This window comes from Pituophis catenifer, unplaced genomic scaffold (assembly GCF_029215685.1).
Source record: "Pituophis catenifer annectens isolate HBS135680 unplaced genomic scaffold, rPitCat1.0.hap2 SCAF_2, whole genome shotgun sequence".
Classification (NCBI taxonomy): domain Eukaryota; kingdom Metazoa; phylum Chordata; class Lepidosauria; order Squamata; family Colubridae; genus Pituophis; species Pituophis catenifer.
In genome coordinates, this window is record NW_027256882.1 from 45,455,014 (window position 1) to 45,471,522 (window position 16,509).

Sequence of the window (16,509 nt, forward strand, 5' to 3'; positions counted from 1 at the left end):
CTTTCTCCCCCCCATAAGGCAAACCCTGAGATTTACGGTGAGGCTGGCAGAGGGAGGAGGAGCTGCCGTTGCCTCTGCAAAGAGGATTTCTCCCCCCCCACAACCAGGACTTTTTTTCCTCCCCCCCATAAGGCAAACCCCAAGTTTTACGGTGAGGCTGGTAGGGGGAGGAGGAGCCGCCACTGCCTCTGCAAAGAGGATTCCCCCCCGTAAGGCAAACCCCAAGTTTTACGGAGAGGCTGGCAGGGGAAGGGGGAGTAACTGCCAGTGTTTGGATTTGGAGAAGAAAGGGTTTTCAGGCGGCAGCGCTGAGATCCCCTCCCCGAATCAAAAAAGTGCAGTGCATTTCAGGCGGTGGATCTGTCCTTCTTCAGAGAAGGAGGAGGAAGGCGCACGGTTCTGCAATGTGCACCAGAGGACCATAGAGGAAAGCGTTTTCTGGCAAATCCAAAAACGGAGTGCACGGCTGGCTGCGTGCCCTTCTCCTCCTTCTCCTCAGACTCACTTTCTCTTTCCTCCTGGCCAGATCCACTGCCTGAAATGCAGTGCACTTTTTTGATTCGGGGAGGGGATCTCAGCGCTGCCGCCCGAAAACCCTTTCTTCTCCAAATCCAAAAACCGGGAATACGCAGGCAAACCAAGAGCACCACAGTTTCAGGTGCTGCACAGGCGGCGTAAGGCAAGGCGGCTCGCTACCCTGCCTGCCCCTTCTTCAGATGACCCAGGCGGAGGGCGGTTGGCTTCTGCTCCTGGCCCAGGAAGAAAGAGAAGGTGAGTCTGCGGAGAAGGAGGAGGAGGGTGCATGGTTCTGCAATGTGCACTGGAGAACCAAGGAGGAAAGCCTTTTCAGGTGGATTCGGGGAGGGGATCTGTTAAGGATATTGTTGTGTTAACAACCAGCAGAGCATAGAGCACATGGAAACGGTGCTGAGAGCAACAATGAATAAAATACATATAAACTGGTTTATCAAAGTTTTTACTTTGTAGTGAAAAACAATCTCATAGTCTTTAATCAATCCAAGTCTTAGCCAGTCATAATCAGTCCAGAGATACAAGATTCTTCTTACCAGTTTGTAGTAAAAGGATCAAACAGGAACAATATAAAAAGTTCTTAAAAACAGAATAAATAAACCATGATCACATTAGACCGTGTAAGAGATCAAGTAGAAATTACAAAACAGCAGTAGGTAATAAATAGTAGCAAGTTCACGCTGATAACAGGTCACGATGGTGGTATGTCCACAATGACTGCATTCAAGCTCTCCTTAAATACAGTTACCACAGAACTTATCCAATCAGGATACAATGACTCAGCATTACAATGACTCAGCAGTACTTCTTAAAGTCATAGAATACATATTCATCATGTTAGCTTATATATTGCCTGGACAACCTGTTAGGCATGCACCATATCCTAACAGGATCGCAGCACTGCTGCCCAAAAAGGCTTTCCTTCATGGTTCTCCGGTGCACATTGCAGAACCGCGCTCCTTCCTCCTCCGCAGACTCACCTTCTCTTTCCACCTGGCCAGATCTGCCACCTGAAACACAATGCACTTTTTTGATTCGGGGAGGGGATTGCAGCGCTGCTGCCCCGAAAACCCTTTCCTCTCCAAATCCAAAAATGGGGAGGCCAAAAAAGTGCATTCTGGCCTCTGGGGGAGGGATTGAAGCCTGCCACCGGCTGCTCCTGCCACTGAGTGGAAAGCGGGTAGCGTGAGAAGCGCCGGCGGCGATGGGGTGGCAGCGGAAAGGATGGATGTGCTGGAGCTTCAATTCCCCCCATCCTCCACAGGCCTGGGGCTATGCCAGAAGCCTGCCCATGCGGGGAAACAGAGAAGCCCCGGCTCATCCATCCTTGCAGCCATCACCCCCTTGGCCCTGGGAGCGGTGGTTCTCGTGTTGCTGCAAGGGGCTTGCCGGGAAGCCCAGCACCCAGTGGGAAGGAGCCCAGGCAAGGGCGCGGGTTTGGAGCTTCACCAGCTGGCACATGGCAGGGCTGAGAGAGCTGCCTGCCAGCAGTCAGCTATCTCACCAGGGAACAGTTCAGTATCTGGTTGTCCTCCGATAAGAAGCACGCCGGCCCCCTTGGAAAAAGTGGGGGTGCATGTGTGGGGGTGCGTGCATGTGCAGTGCAGGTGCATGTATGGGGGAGGGTCATGTGCGCATGCGCAAATGGGGCACGTATTGCATTATGGGTGCTGGCACACGCGTGATAGCACGAGCGCGGTCGGACTTTTGGCACGCAACGCCAAAAAGGTTCACCGTCACTGCCACTCCCTCTGGGAGCCTGGCTGGAGACTCTTAAGCTAATTACTATAGTGGCAGGTTTTTTTTTAAAAAAAAGTAACTACAATCTGAGAGTACTGTAAATTACCACCAAACCCCATCTGGGCAGCTGTCCGAAGACGCTTGAGCTGATGAGCAGCAAGTGGATTTTTTTTAAAACTGCAAACGGAGAGCTCTGTGAGCCTGCTTGGAGCCAATTTAGTTCCTCCTTCAGCTGCACCGGAATCAGCTGATCGCCCATGGAAACAACCAATCAGCGACAGGCAGGAAGTGAGATCTTCATTCATTTAACAAGCCATTTGATTCAATTAATGAATTTGATTTTAAAAATTTGTAAAATTGAATCTGATTCATTTGACACATTTTTTGATCCATGAGGTTCGTACCTTGAGGAATACCTGTATTTCTGTTTTTCCAGTTTCACCCATCCTGTTCCTTTAATAAAGCATCCAGATCTATGCAGATGGTCTGTTTTATTGGAGGATAGTTGGGTGCACGTCAAGCTGCACACAGAGTAACGTGTAATGAGGACAGAACAGACCTTATGATTCTAGGAAAAATTCATCTTTGATAGTAATGTATGCATGATTCAGAATTTAGCCTACATTCACTAGGTGGTCCTGCTCACCATTTTTTAGCTAATTCCAACATGATTCTTAACAGAAGTTAGGCTGCACGAAGGTGAAAAGGAAATCCGTCAGAAGCTACTCCTCTGTCTTCAGGGAGGTAGGTGAAAGAAACCTGGGAGACTACACAGCAGGACCAAAAACAAAAACTAAAAAACAAACTAGGCAAGAAGAAGAAGCTGCAGAAAAGTTTTTAGACCTTGGTTGAAACCCGAGTGAGCTTGTCAGATTATTCATGAACTGGCAAAGACATAGTAACAAGGTGAGCCAATGAATAGGCATAGCAACTAAGTCAGCCAATTCGGAGCTGAGACAGACTGGAGCCAGGGCGTGTCTTAGTCTGCAGCTTCTGCATCTGTGCAGAGAACTGAAACTGAAACTAAGCAGTCTGTGCATGCTTGTCTGCTCTGCTGAAATGAAAGTAACTGTTCTCTCCTGCCTTGTGCTCTGCCTGTAACTTCTACTACGTTGAAAGAAATTGTACTCTGCTGTTGGTATTGTATATATATTCTTGTATATAAAGAAGTTTCTTATTTAAATCAGTCCCGCTGAATCAGTCTACCTGTGTGTGTTTTTTGGATTTAATTTCTGCAGGAAACCCTGAATAAATTTCTTTGGTGATCATTTAATTGCAGTCCTCCCATGAACTATCTGTAATCTCCTTGTTTCTCTTATCCACTTTCTAACTTGTCTTCCCATGCATCTCCTTTATTCATCCATGCTACGCATAATTCTTTTTTTTCCCCTAGATGATCATTCTGGCTTGTGACAGGTCTTAATCCTTCTGGCTTATCGCTATGACCCAAAAATGCCTTTGAGAGGCAAGAAAGAAACCTGGACCAGACTGAGCAATGATATTAGGATTCATTCCTGATCTACAGATCACGAATAAACAGAGAAAAACGTTCCAACCACAAGACCTGAAGATTCCAATGGTTTGAAGAGATTCCTCTGCTTATGGAGGTAACAATGCAAAGGGAAACAACAAAACAACACAGTTGATATTTAATTAATTTTATTTAAACCAAAGGTGGACTTCCTAGCCCACACCACACTACAGAAGAGCAAACTATGGCCATAATGATTGAAAAGAAAATTGCACAAGCACTTGGGGTGCTTCTGGCTCCTTTTGTGTGAGAGGAATTGTTCTGTATATACAGATACATTCAAAAATCCTTTTCAGAGTTCAGTCCGGAAATTGTAAATCCATACATAGAACCCATTAAATCAATAATTAGCATACATTCTCACCCAAATATATCTTTGTTTTGGGGATTCTCCAGTCTATGAATTACGTTATGGGAAATAAGACTATGGGGTGTGCTGAAGCCCTTTCCACACTCCAAACATTTATATGGCTTCCCCCTGTATGGATCCGTGTATGACATGTAAGCTCACTGCTTGTTCTGAAGTCCTTTCCACACTCCATGCATTTATATGGTTTCTCCCCTGTGTGGATCCTTTGATGGCATGTAAGGTCATTGCTTATTCTGAAGCTCTTTCCACATTCCATGCATTTATATGGCTTCTCCCCTGTGTGGATCCGTCTATGACATGTAAGATCACTGCTTGTTCTGAAGTCCTTTCCACACTCCATGCATTTATATGGCTTCTCCCCTGTGTGGATCCGTCTATGGTATGTAAGCTCACTGCTTTTTATGAAGTCCTTTCCACACTCCAAGCATTTATATGGCTTCTCCCCTGTGTGGATCTGTCTAGGGCATTTAAGATGCCTGTTTCTTTTGAAGTCCTTTCCCCACTCCTTGCATTTATATGGCTTCTCTCCTGTGTGGATCCTTTGATGGGATGCAAGCTCATTGCTTGTTCTGAAGTCCTTTCCACACTCCATGCATTGATATGACATCTCCCCTGTGTGGATCCTTTGATGGCGTGTACAATTACTGCTTGCGCTGAAGCTCTTTCCACACTCCTTGCATTTATATGGCCTCTCCCCTGTGTGGATCTGTCTATGGCATTTAAGATTACTGCTTCTTCTAAAGCCCTTTCCACACTCCATGCATTTATATGGCTTCTCTCCTGTGTGGATCCGTTGATGGGATGCAAGTTCATTGCTTGTTCTGAAGCCCTTTCCACACTCCAAGCATTTATATGGCTTCTCCCCTGTGTGGATCTGTCTATGGCATTTAAGATGACTGTTTCTTTTGAAGTCCTTTCCACACTCCATGCATTTATATGGCTTCTCTCCTGTGTGGATCCTTTGATGGGATGCAAGCTCATTGCTTGTTCTGAAGTCCTTTCCACACTCCATGCATTGATATGGCATCTCCCCTGTGTGGATCCTTTGATGGCGTGTACAATTACTGCTTGTTCTGAAGCTCTTTCCACACTCCTTGCATTTATAAGGCTTCTCCCTTGTGTGAATCCTTTGATGGGATGCAAGTTCATTGCTTGTTCTGAAGCCCTTTCCACACTCCAAGCATTTATATGGCTTCTCCCCTGTGTGGATCTGTCTATGGCATTTAAGATGACTGTTTGTTTTGAAGTCCTTTCCACACTCCTTGCATTTATATGGCTTCTCTCCTGTGTGGATCTGTCTATGGCATTTAAGATGACTGTTTGTTTTGAAGCCCTTTCCACACTCCAAGCATTTATATGGCTTCTCCCCTGTGTGGATCTGTCTATGGCATTTAAGATGACTGTTTCTTTTGAAGTCCTTTCCACACTCCATGCATTTATATGGCTTCTCTCCTGTGTGGATCCTTTGATGGGATGCAAGTTCATTGCTTGTTCTGAAGTCCTCTCCACACTCCATGCATTGATATGGCATCTCCCCTGTGTGGATCCTTTGATGGGTAATAAGGATACTCTTTTTGGTAAATCCCTTTCCACATTCCATGCATTTATACGGCTTCTCCCTTGTGCATGTCCTTTCATTAATAGTCTTGTTTCCATGTTCATTGCATATATTGGCTGGTCCTTTGGCTTGTGATGGACAGGGTCCATTTACATCTAATGTGTCTTTGAAGAGTCTTACACTGTTCCCAATATATGTCTTCTTTAGTTTTTCTCGTTGATCAATAAACTCCTGCATCTGAGCAACAATCAAAGATGATGAGCTTTCCTTATTCCAGATATTTGACAGGTTTCTCTCCTGCCTTTGGAATTCTGTTTGAATTGCAGGTTTCTTCATTACTTCTCCTTGTCTAAATACTTTGATTGATTCTCCAGAGACTTTATTGTCATTCTCATTCTCACCTTCAAAGGGAAAGAGAAATGAAAGTGAGTGAGAGGTTAGGGGAAAAGATCACTCTGTCAGAAGTAATATTAATTGTCTTCAGGTATTGTGCCAAATTCTAATATATACTGCATATCTGTATCCTTACAATGGCATGGTATAGAAATGATAATATCTCTATCTGATGAGGCAAAAAACCTTGAAAAGGACATTAAGTCAAAAAATTTGAACGATATGGAAGCATCTGGGCCAAAATAGTTGAATGTGTGATGGAGTTTGGCATTACCTCAAACTAAGCAATTACTTTGTCACTAAAATGTTTAAATAGAAACACTAAAACAAATTGGATTGGATACATCTAAGCAGAATGCCATAGACCCATCTCCTTCCTAGGAGCAGTAGAAAAACATAACTTTTCCTTCTCCCTCTGAAGAGGGGATATCTATTTCAAGATGTTTTCATAAGAAATACTAACTAATGACATTAACTACAAAATGTCTTCCTGAATCTCTGACTGGGGAGTAGGAAACCCTTACCAAGAGAGACCACGTTCTTATAATTCTCCAGCATGACTTCCCAATGCAGAGCTCTTTGGTGAGGATCCAGCTGAGACCACTCCTCCTTGGAGAAATAAACAGCCACCTCCTCAAAGGACACAAGACTCTCCTGAAAGGGAACAAAAAAAGTACAGAAGAGACCAAGGAGGGACTGCAGGATCTTTCCTATTGTTTATAAATTCCCAAAGCAAACATATACACTAAGGGAAGTAGCTATACATAGTAGGAATCCATGGTTTAGATGATAAAATGGACAGAACGAAAAGCATTTTACTAAAAAAATATTTTAGGCAGGTTTTATCAACTTGAATGATTCTCTTGGACTTTCGGTGCCATTCAGGTTAAATAAGCCCAGTTTCCTCCTTGATCAATTGATCTACCAAACAGCCAGCCAGCCAGCCAACCATCATCAAAATACTCTTCCTTCTGGATCTATCAATCCAAAGGTGGATTGTTTGGGCTCAAATCCAGGCAAAAATCAGGGGATTAATATTTACTTTGAAAGTGAAATTTATATTCTCTTTCAGAACAAGTTTTACTTGGAGACATGTCTATATGACCACAGTCCTAGAATTTAATCTCAGCTATTAACCACATCCTTTTCTTATGAATATGGTAGACATTCTTCTCAAAAACGGTAATTTGCCAGTTTGAATATTTAAATATTTTTGAGGATCCTTGCAGAAATCCCACTCAATGAATTACATAAAAGAAGAGCACCATGAAGAATTCTATAAAACATTTTTTATTGAAAAGCCTGAATACCGTGATTCCCAGGAAATACGACCCACCCCGATAATAAGACCTAGCATGATTTTTACTGCTGCTCGTAATATAAACCCTACCCTGAAATAAGCCTGAGTTCAGAGTGTCATCAGGGAGGGTGGGGCAGTGGGCATGGCCATCACAGGAGGTGCCGAGCACATGCTTGGGGCCAGATGGTGTGTGGAAGCAACTGCAGCCTGCGTGGGGGCGTGGGGAGAGGCATGTCTTTCTGCGGAGTGTGTGGTGGAACTGGAAGACCAGGTTGGATGGCGGGGGCTGAGAATGCAGGGGCTACGCCGTGGCGCCATCCCCGCCCCACCACTTGCCTCGCCTCGCCTCATAGCAGCGGCACTGGCAGAGGTGCGGGTGGGTGGGAAGGTTCACAATCTGACCTACCAGATGCGCCATGTGGACCCTCTGCCACTCTGTCCGTATTTGCTTGCCCACAGCTGCGGGCCGGATAACGTGCCTTTCCCACTCACCCCCACACCTCTAGTTGTTGCTGGTGCCTCCGTGAGGCGACTGAAGCCAAGGGGCAGGCCGGGATGGTGCCACGCCGTAGCCCGTGCTTGTTCAGCCCCCACGGTCCAACCTAGTCCTCCAGTTCTGCCACACACTCCGCAAGCAAAGATAGGCAGTGTGATGGTGACTGGAAACAATGGAGCTTTTCAACTCTCACTTCAGAAGGAAGAAGGAGGAACAGGAGAGCAGTTGCTTGAGGGCTGCCTCTTTGTCAGCTGCTGCCCAGGCTTGCTCATGGAAAACCGGCATGGGAGGAAGGGTCTGTTTCTTTCAGATTTCTCCCAGCCCTCCCATCCCCTTTGAACCTTGGCCTCTCTCTTCGGAGGGTGAAAGAGGGCAAGGCTAGGCTAAAGCACAGGAGAAATGGGGGAGAGAAGCCGCACAGCGAAGGACAAGGGGCTCATCCGCCTCTCCATGAGACCTCTCGGGTGACACGGCATGCCAAAACTAAAGTGTAAAAGGCATTCTTTCCAAGCCAGCAGCAGCGCCTAAATCAAAACAAAGCACTGTGAGTCCATTCGTCCTTCCCATTGGTTGTCCCCCTTTTTATTTATGTATTTATTTATTAGTCCAATTGATATGCGGCCCTTCTCCATAGACTCAGGGCGGCTTACAATGCATTATAGCAATAGCCTGCATACTTTTTTGTATATACCTGCTTATTAGGGCTTTCGGCCCCCCTTCCTAAGTGGTGTTATTCTATACAAGGTTGGCTTATTGCCCCCACAATCCGGGTCCTTTGGGAAACATTTCACCACCACTGGTGTTATTTAGATTACATCCTGGCGTGTTTTGGAAGGGAGAAGGCAAAGCTGTTGTTGCCCACCTGGAAGTGGGCAAAGAAGGCCAGGCTCCCCTTCCCCTATGGTTCTGCAACGCCCATGAGGCCTCGGCATCCGCTTCGGACAGCAAACAGAAGAGCTTTGCTCTTTTTCTCCAGGGCCTTTGAAATCCACCCACCCCCCCTTTCACTTTTCTGCCTTAAAATTCTGGGCTCTGGCAGTTGGGATGCTTTGCCAAGAGTGTCTTGCCAGCGTCCCTTTGATGGCCTTCCCCTCTCCCCACACAGTTCCCAGGGAAGGAGAGGGGGCAAGAGAGAGAGGAGGGGGGAACGGAAAGGACGCCCAGACTCGCAGCGCTTTGTTTTGATTTGCATGCCGAGTTCCCTGAGGAGCCTCATGGAGAGGCGGGCGAGCCCCTCATTCTTAGCTGCTGGGTGGAGGGCTGGGCTGGGCTGAAGCAGAGGAAAAAAGAATGGGGGGAGAAGCAAGAGTCCGCCTGCTGCTGGTGCCCCCTGCATCAGTCCCAGTTGCTGCGAGTGGCGAGTGCATTGAAAACAAAAAGTAGACTTGCGCACTGCCCCTTGCACTGCACATGATGGTGAAACACAGAGAAGAGCCACCCTCTCTTCAGGAGAGAGCCACGAGGCATTTCAACAGTAAGTCAAGCCGGTCTTATTTAGGTCACATCCCAGCATGTTTTGGAAGGGAGAAGCTGCAGCTGTTGTTGCCTATACTTGGCTTTGCACAGCAATGGTGAGAGACTGCAGGATTTTTTTTCCCCCTTTGAAAACATGCAGGGACAGCACCAGCAGCCGGTGGAGGCAGAGGGTTGCCCATTTTGTGTCCAGCAGTCACTGCAAGCACATTTCAGGTAGCTGCTGTAAGCCGAGTCCTGTTTTTCCCTTCTGACGCACTCGCCACTCCCTTGTAGCCACTGGCATGAGCGACTGTCCGTGCTGCTTCTGGATCCATGGGAGCTCTTTGCCCTCCTGGCAGCGCTACTCTTGGCCACCGTTTTGGGCTGCTCCTGCCTGGCGCGGGGCAAGTCGGCCGAGATCTACGACCTCCAGAGCACCCTCCAATCGCCAGTCTGCCAGAGACCCCTTTGCCAACGGCCACTGGTGGAACCACGCAGCCTTACCCACTGCCACCTTTGGACTGCTGAGCTCCTTCCTGCAGGTCTACACAAGCGCCGGGCTATGAGTTGAGCCTGGCACTGTTCGGGCCCTGACCCTGGTGTGTGGTACCTCTCGTGCTGGTTGTGCGAGGCAGCGTGGGTGTCGCAGCTCCACCTGCAGCAGGGGAGCACTCCATAAATCATAGATCTGGGATCCCGCAGCAGGCAGGAGCAACCTAGTAAAATGGCCGAAAGCAGCGCTGCCAGGAGGCCTACACAGCACAGGCAGCCCCTTGGCAGTCAGGGGCCAAAAGTGTCCCAGCAGCAGCAGGCCGAAGAAGCAGGGTAGATGGAGACCGGGGTGTGCTTAAAGGTTGGGCCACTGCGGCCGAAGGCAGGCAGGAGGTGGGATGGAGAGGGCTGGGCCGACGGGCTCACCACCTCCTTATGTGAAAAAAATAAGACACTCTCCAAAATAAGCCTGAGTGCTTATTTCAGGGCCTAAGAGAATATAAGACTGGGTCTTATTTTGGGGTAAACATGGTAATTAGCAAAAGAGTTTTGTTTTTAAAATACTAGTCTTAAAAAAAATTCCTAAAAAGAATCTCCAACCAATAGCAGAGGGCAAAATGGCAGAAGACTCTACATGTAGTTCTCGACTAACAATAGCTTTTAATTTTCAGTGACTGTTCAAAGTTACATAGCAGCAAAAAAAAGACATGCCCATTTTTCACACTTACGACTACTACCTATGCTGTCCACATCCTCTGATTTCCTGAGGGAAATGGAAAATAAAAATCTAGTAAATGAATGTTCTTCTCTTACCTGAGTTGGAGGTTCAATCCTGGTTTCTGCTCCCCCAAAACAAAGAGTCAACTTCCTTCTATTCTTCCCTGTGAGGGAGACAGAATTTCAAAAAGCATCATGAGTAAAGTGGGAGGAGGAATGCTATAGAGGAGGGAACACTGAGAAGATGAGAAAATTAGGATTGATCAAACGAGTGGAAGGACCTTATATTACCTCCTGAGGTGTCCTGAATTGGATCTCCCTGAGGGATCCCCCTGAAAGACAGTTCTTGAGGGAGATTTGATGGATGCCTCTTTCTCTCAGGATCTCTGATCTCCATTGCGAAGGACTTGAAATAGGAGAAAAGAATTAATGGACACCACACATCATGAAGTGGTTTCTTTTCCAGTGAACACCACTGCAAATTACTCGGTGTCGATCAATTAGGCTGGGAAGGAAGAAAGAAATCCCTGTGCAAAATCTTTCTTCTAGAATGGATAAGGGAACTACACAAAGATCAGTGAAGCATCTCTACATAGTATGCAAAGTACCAGGAAAGTCTGGTAAGAAGACATCAAAATTTGAATACATTGATCCAAAGGCAAAGATTTTTATGTATAATATAATGCTTCAGGGAAGACGTAGTTGAACAGTTTAACATTTGTATTAAATTATAATTTAAAATAAATCTTTTATAAAATGATGTATCCTTCTAGTTAACACTGATAAACTACCAAAGATATATAAAGAAATACATGTTTGAAATTTAAATGTAAAAAAGGACCTTTTTACCATCTCTGCTGGACTTGTGACAAAGCAAAGAAATACTGGGGTAAGATTTATATTTTACTGCAGAAGATTCTCAAAGTGGGACTCAGAGACTTTTCTTTTAGGTTTAATAGACAAAGAGATTGAAAAACAATCATGAATTTTGCTGTTATCTATGTTGAGAGCAGCAAGAATGCTTTATGCATAAAAGGGAAGGATATTTTAATTGCCAAATGGAGAAGTGGTTGGAAAAACTGATGGAATTAGCAGAGATGGAAAAATCAACTGCTTTAGTTAAAGAAAAGACCACACCGAACCTTTTTTCTTTGGAACCACTGCTGGATTTTGTTCTTGAGATGGAAAAAAAATGAAAAAAAAAAAAAACTTTGATTGAGTTTTTCTGATTATGTAAGTTTGTTTTTACAGAATTTGCTAGTACATATTAAATATGTAAAAGTAAAACACTGAAACTGTAATGTTATCATTTTATGTGACTTTGCTAAAAAAAATCAATGGTTTTGTTTCTTTTTCCCCCCTTTCCCCTAAACTTCTTTCCCTTCCCTTCCCACCCCCCATTTCCTACTATTTACATTTTTTTGTATTTTATATCTTGATAAGATACTATGAAAAGGATACAAAAAATGTGAACTTCTTGTTTATTATATTCAATTTTTTCTGGAGTCCTAAGAGGAAGTCCTCTCACCTGCAACTCAACCTGCTCCTTCTTCTCCTCCGCCTGGCTCAGGAGGAAGCCTTCCACCAGGGCCACCGCCTGGGAGCTGGTCTCTGCTCCACACTCCCGCACCCAGCTCTCCATCTGCAGGGGCAGAAGGGCCAGGAACTGCTCCAGAACCACCAGGTCCAGCATCTGCGCTTTTGTGTGCTTTTCTGATCTCAACCATTGACTACAAAAGGAATGGAGTCGGCTGCAAAGTCCTCGGGGACCTTCATCCTCCTGATATTGGACGCTCCTGAAGTTCCAGGCGTGAACATGTGAAATGATGGTTCCTTCTTCCAGCATCTTCTGCCCAGTTCTTGCCCAGATCTCCCCGTGGATTCCAGACTGAGCACCGGAAAGGCCTTTTCCACTTCCCCCACTTGCTAAAGGAAGGCTTGCCATTCTTTCTCTGTCCTATAACACAATTCTAAATTAGTGGAAGGAAAGTTGTGTACCTCCAAATGATTTTTCATTTCTTTAATGTATAAAGCTTTCTTAATCCTTTGTTCCTGGTTCTTGGCATTTTGGCCAGGAGCCAGGGGTGAAATCCAGCAGGTTCTGACAGGTTCTGGAGAACCGGTAGCGGAAATCTTTAGTAGTAGTTCAGAGAACCAGCAAATACCACCTCTGGCTGGGCCCAGGAGTGGGGTGGGAATGGGGATTTTGCAGTATCCTTCCCCTGCCACGCCCACCAAGCCACGCCCACAGAGCCGGTAGTAAAAAAATTGGATTTCACCACTGCCAGGAGCCCTTTTCCTTGGAGTACTCCAATAAAGAGCAATCGGAAAACCTGCACCTCGTGTCTGGCGTCCATCATTGGCTTCTGCACCAGGCTCAGACCCGAATTGGGGACAACAATCTGCTTCTCTTCCTTGCAAATATATTTCTTATTTCCGTCTTGAGATTTGCCATGGAAGCTCTCCCCCTACACAGGAGCCTTCACCAGGAAATGGGGTGTGAAGGACTCTCAGGTTTCCCCCCCACTTTCCTTTCCGAGGATCTCGATTTATTCCCCAGGGCAGCATGCGTGGTCTCTGCTTTCCCCCATGCCTCTTACAACCATGGGAAAGGGGGGTTAGGAGGGAGGGAAACAGGGGGTCTCAGGAAGGGATCTCCCACTCCTCAAACTCAAAAAACTGAACCTGGATGAGGACTAGGAAGGTTTCTCTTCCCTTTTTTTAGAGTGAGAATCCTCTGTCTCCCTTTCTATAAGAAGAACACACAGACTACCTTTTCCACTTCTGGATCCTTAGGACTTTCTAGCTGCCTTTTTAACTTCCTGCAAAGCTCAAAGGGTTAAAGTGAGAGAGAGTCCAATATCCTAGAAAGGCAAAAACTGAAAGATTTTCTTCCTATTTTACTTTCTTCCTAGTTTAACAGGGGCCCAAAGCTGAAGTGCCCCCCCTGGTGGATTTTCTGTGCACGGAAGGGGCTCCTGCAAAGAGCGGTGAAATGGTGCATTTCCCATGGGAGGCCAGGAAGGGGCTCCTTGTTTGGGAAGCTTTTGGCAATGTTCTACTGTAGTAAATAGCATTGTATTTAAAGTACTGGTATTAGGGGGAAAATTTCTTAACAAGAATCTCATTTAAATCTGTTGCTGAGGAAGAAAGGAATAAGTCAACCGAAACAAGAAGGAAAGGTGACTGTACAATGTACTCCAGCTTGATTTTCCAAAGGAAAGGGAGAATACAAATCTAATAAATTTCCTCATCTTGCGTGAGTTGGAATTTTGACCACTATCTCAGCTCTACCATATGGATGAGGCAACTTCTTCCTACCCTTCCATGCTCAGTCGAGGACTACCTATAATATGTACGTCAGCCGATTTCCTGAGGGAAAGGGAAATAGTAATCTAGTTACTGAATGTCCTTTTCAATGCTTTTTCAAGTCTAGCAATGTTCATTCTAGTCTAGAATACAAGAACAAGCCATTAATCCCTCAATAACCATTCAACAAAACTCATCCCCATAGAAGGGCTTTTCTGAGATGGTAAATTGATGACTTCCACCTAGAATATTCAGTGTATTTAGCAAATGATGAAAATTCAGACAACAGCAAATGACATGCCAGTCAACTTACCCTATTTTAGGACGCTCCATTTCTCTTTCTTCCTACGCTCAGCCATGCAAGTTCACACAACATGCCCTGAACACAAACAGGTCAACCAAATTGAGGGGCTCAGTTCATATGAAACATTAAGGCTTAACATGATGATCTGGTTCACTACCCTCCTGTGACAAATTGAACCGCAGAGGCACCAAACCTAGTTTAGTGCCATCCAGTGCATAATGAAAATGCAGGCATAATCTTTTGCAATCTTCCTTGCTAATCTTTTCTGATTTCCTGCTCAACCTTTGCCATGCAAGCTCACCCACTCCCCCTATCTAGGAGCTTTTCCGAAGAAATGGGGCAGAAAAGACTATCCAGTTCCCCCCCCCTCCTTTTCTTTTCTGGGACCTGAATTTATTGCTCGTCTGGAGTTCTGCTTTCCCCTCTGCCTGTTAGCATCATTGAACAGGGTGGTAGGGAAACATGGGATCTGAAGGTCTCCACTCCCAATATGCAAATGATTGTATCTGGATGTACACAGCATGCAGTTCTGGGGCAGCTGACTAAAAGCTGGGTGAGTGGAAGGGTTCGTATATGGTTCTGTAACTCTGAAGTTTGGGATTTATGCAATATGGGCTTTGTGTTCTGAAAGGGAGTTAGGTAATTCTTATTGTGGCTGATGGCTCTGTCCTGTGTTAGATTTTAGGGTGAGGGACTGCTTGTCTAATCCTATCACTCTGCTTTTGTTAGCTGTCAAAATTGCTGTAAGGGGTTTTGAAATATCCTGTCATGAGTGGACTTCTGCAGGCAGTATTTGCTTTGCTTATGAATGGAGCCATCTAGATAGTTGGGTTGCTCTTTCAATAAGCTCCTTATCCCCTTAAGTGCCTGCATCCCTTAGCAGCTAGCTTCTTGTTACAACGTTTTTAGGCATCTGGCTGGAATATGGATTGAGCTTCAGGCAGTTTTTATTAGCGTCTTGGTCTTTTGGCTTTTCTGGAGCTTTTCCTTACGGATAATATTTCTAAGGACTTTTTTTCTTATGGTTAATATTTTATTTGGGATAATGTGGGTTTGATTTCTTCTTACATATGGAAAGAACCTCCACACACCCACATACACACACCAGCCCTTTCCACCCCTGGCTCGCTTCCCTTTAAGATGTTCTTGTGGCCTTTTTAACTGCCTGCGAAGCTCAAAGGGTTAAAGAGAGGGAGTCCAGCATCCTAAGGAGGCAAGCCTTATGAACTCACTACTTTCCGAATCTGCAACAATGGTCCAATGCTGAAGTACATGGTGTTTCCCCCTTCTCTTTGCAGAGTCAACACCCTGGTGGGTTTTCTGTGAGCCAAAGATGCTGAGGGAAGAAGTGGAGAATGGTGCATTTCCCATGGGAAACCAGGAGAGGGCAGTCATGCTCCCCTTGATCAGGAAGCCTTCACAATCCAACTGCTTTTGACAGTGTTATGCTGCAGTAAAGAGTATTATATTCAAAAGTACTAGTTTTAAAAAATAACATTTCCTAATATGAATCTCTCTTAAATTTTCGTTGCTTAGAATTAACCATTTTCCTGACGGTTAGAACAATAGATCAGTGGAATAACTTGCCATCAGAACACTTTTTTAAAGAAGAGATTGGACAAACGTTTGTCTGAAACGGTATAGGGTTTCCTGCCTGAGCAGAGGGGTGGACTAGGAGATCTTCAACTCTGTTATTTTGTAAGAGCCGAGAGGTTAGAGTACTGTACCGCAGGCTACTTCAGCTGACTGCTAGCTGCAGTTCAGCAGTTCAAATCTCACCCGCTCGAGGTTGACTCAGCCTTCCATCCTTCTGAGGTGGGTAAAATGAGGACCCAGATTGTTGAGGGCAATAGGATGACTCTGTAAACCGCTTAGAGAGGGCTGTGAGAGCACTATGAAGCGGTATATAAGTCTAAGTGCTGTTGCTGTTGCTATTCTGTAAAAGAATTACTCAACCCAAACAAGAAGGAAAAATGAAAGGTGACAGTACTATCTAGACCAGTTGGACTTTCTGAAGAGAGAATACAAATCTAATAAGTTTCCTCCTTGTTGTAAGAAATGTCCTTCTGGGTTCAGTTCCAAGTGGGGAAAAAGACACTGGATTCATGGAAGTTGGTTGGAAAGAAGGTTTTAATGGTGGACAGGATCACATGCCTTGAAGATGTTGGGTGAAGGACAAAAAAAAGGGGGGGAGAGATGCTGAGAGTGCCCTAGTTTTATGCCCTCTCTGCGCTTTTGAATTTGAGCTTGTATTCTGATTGGTTTTCAGACTCCCATGGGGCCATACAGGGGCACCTCTGTAGGCTGTCCTGA

General features: G+C 45.4%; 1 protein-coding gene across 1 annotated transcript in view; it reads right to left on the reverse strand.

The window, feature by feature from the left end:
* Positions 1-13,433, reverse strand: part of LOC139312221 (zinc finger protein 721-like) — a 34,847-nt gene extending 21,414 nt beyond the window's left edge. Inside the window, exons 1-7 of the mRNA XM_070936823.1 lie at positions 13,357-13,433; positions 12,112-12,540; positions 10,875-10,989; positions 10,680-10,747; positions 6,648-6,777; positions 4,340-6,131; position 3,515 (exon numbers count right to left, since the gene is read on the reverse strand). Of these exons, the coding sequence (XP_070792924.1) occupies position 3,515; positions 4,340-6,131; positions 6,648-6,777; positions 10,680-10,747; positions 10,875-10,989; positions 12,112-12,528 (2,523 nt within the window). The 5' untranslated portion in view covers positions 12,529-12,540; positions 13,357-13,433. The remainder of the gene's footprint in view (positions 1-3,514; positions 3,516-4,339; positions 6,132-6,647; positions 6,778-10,679; positions 10,748-10,874; positions 10,990-12,111; positions 12,541-13,356) is intronic.
* Between the last annotated feature and the right edge of the window lie 3,076 nt (positions 13,434-16,509).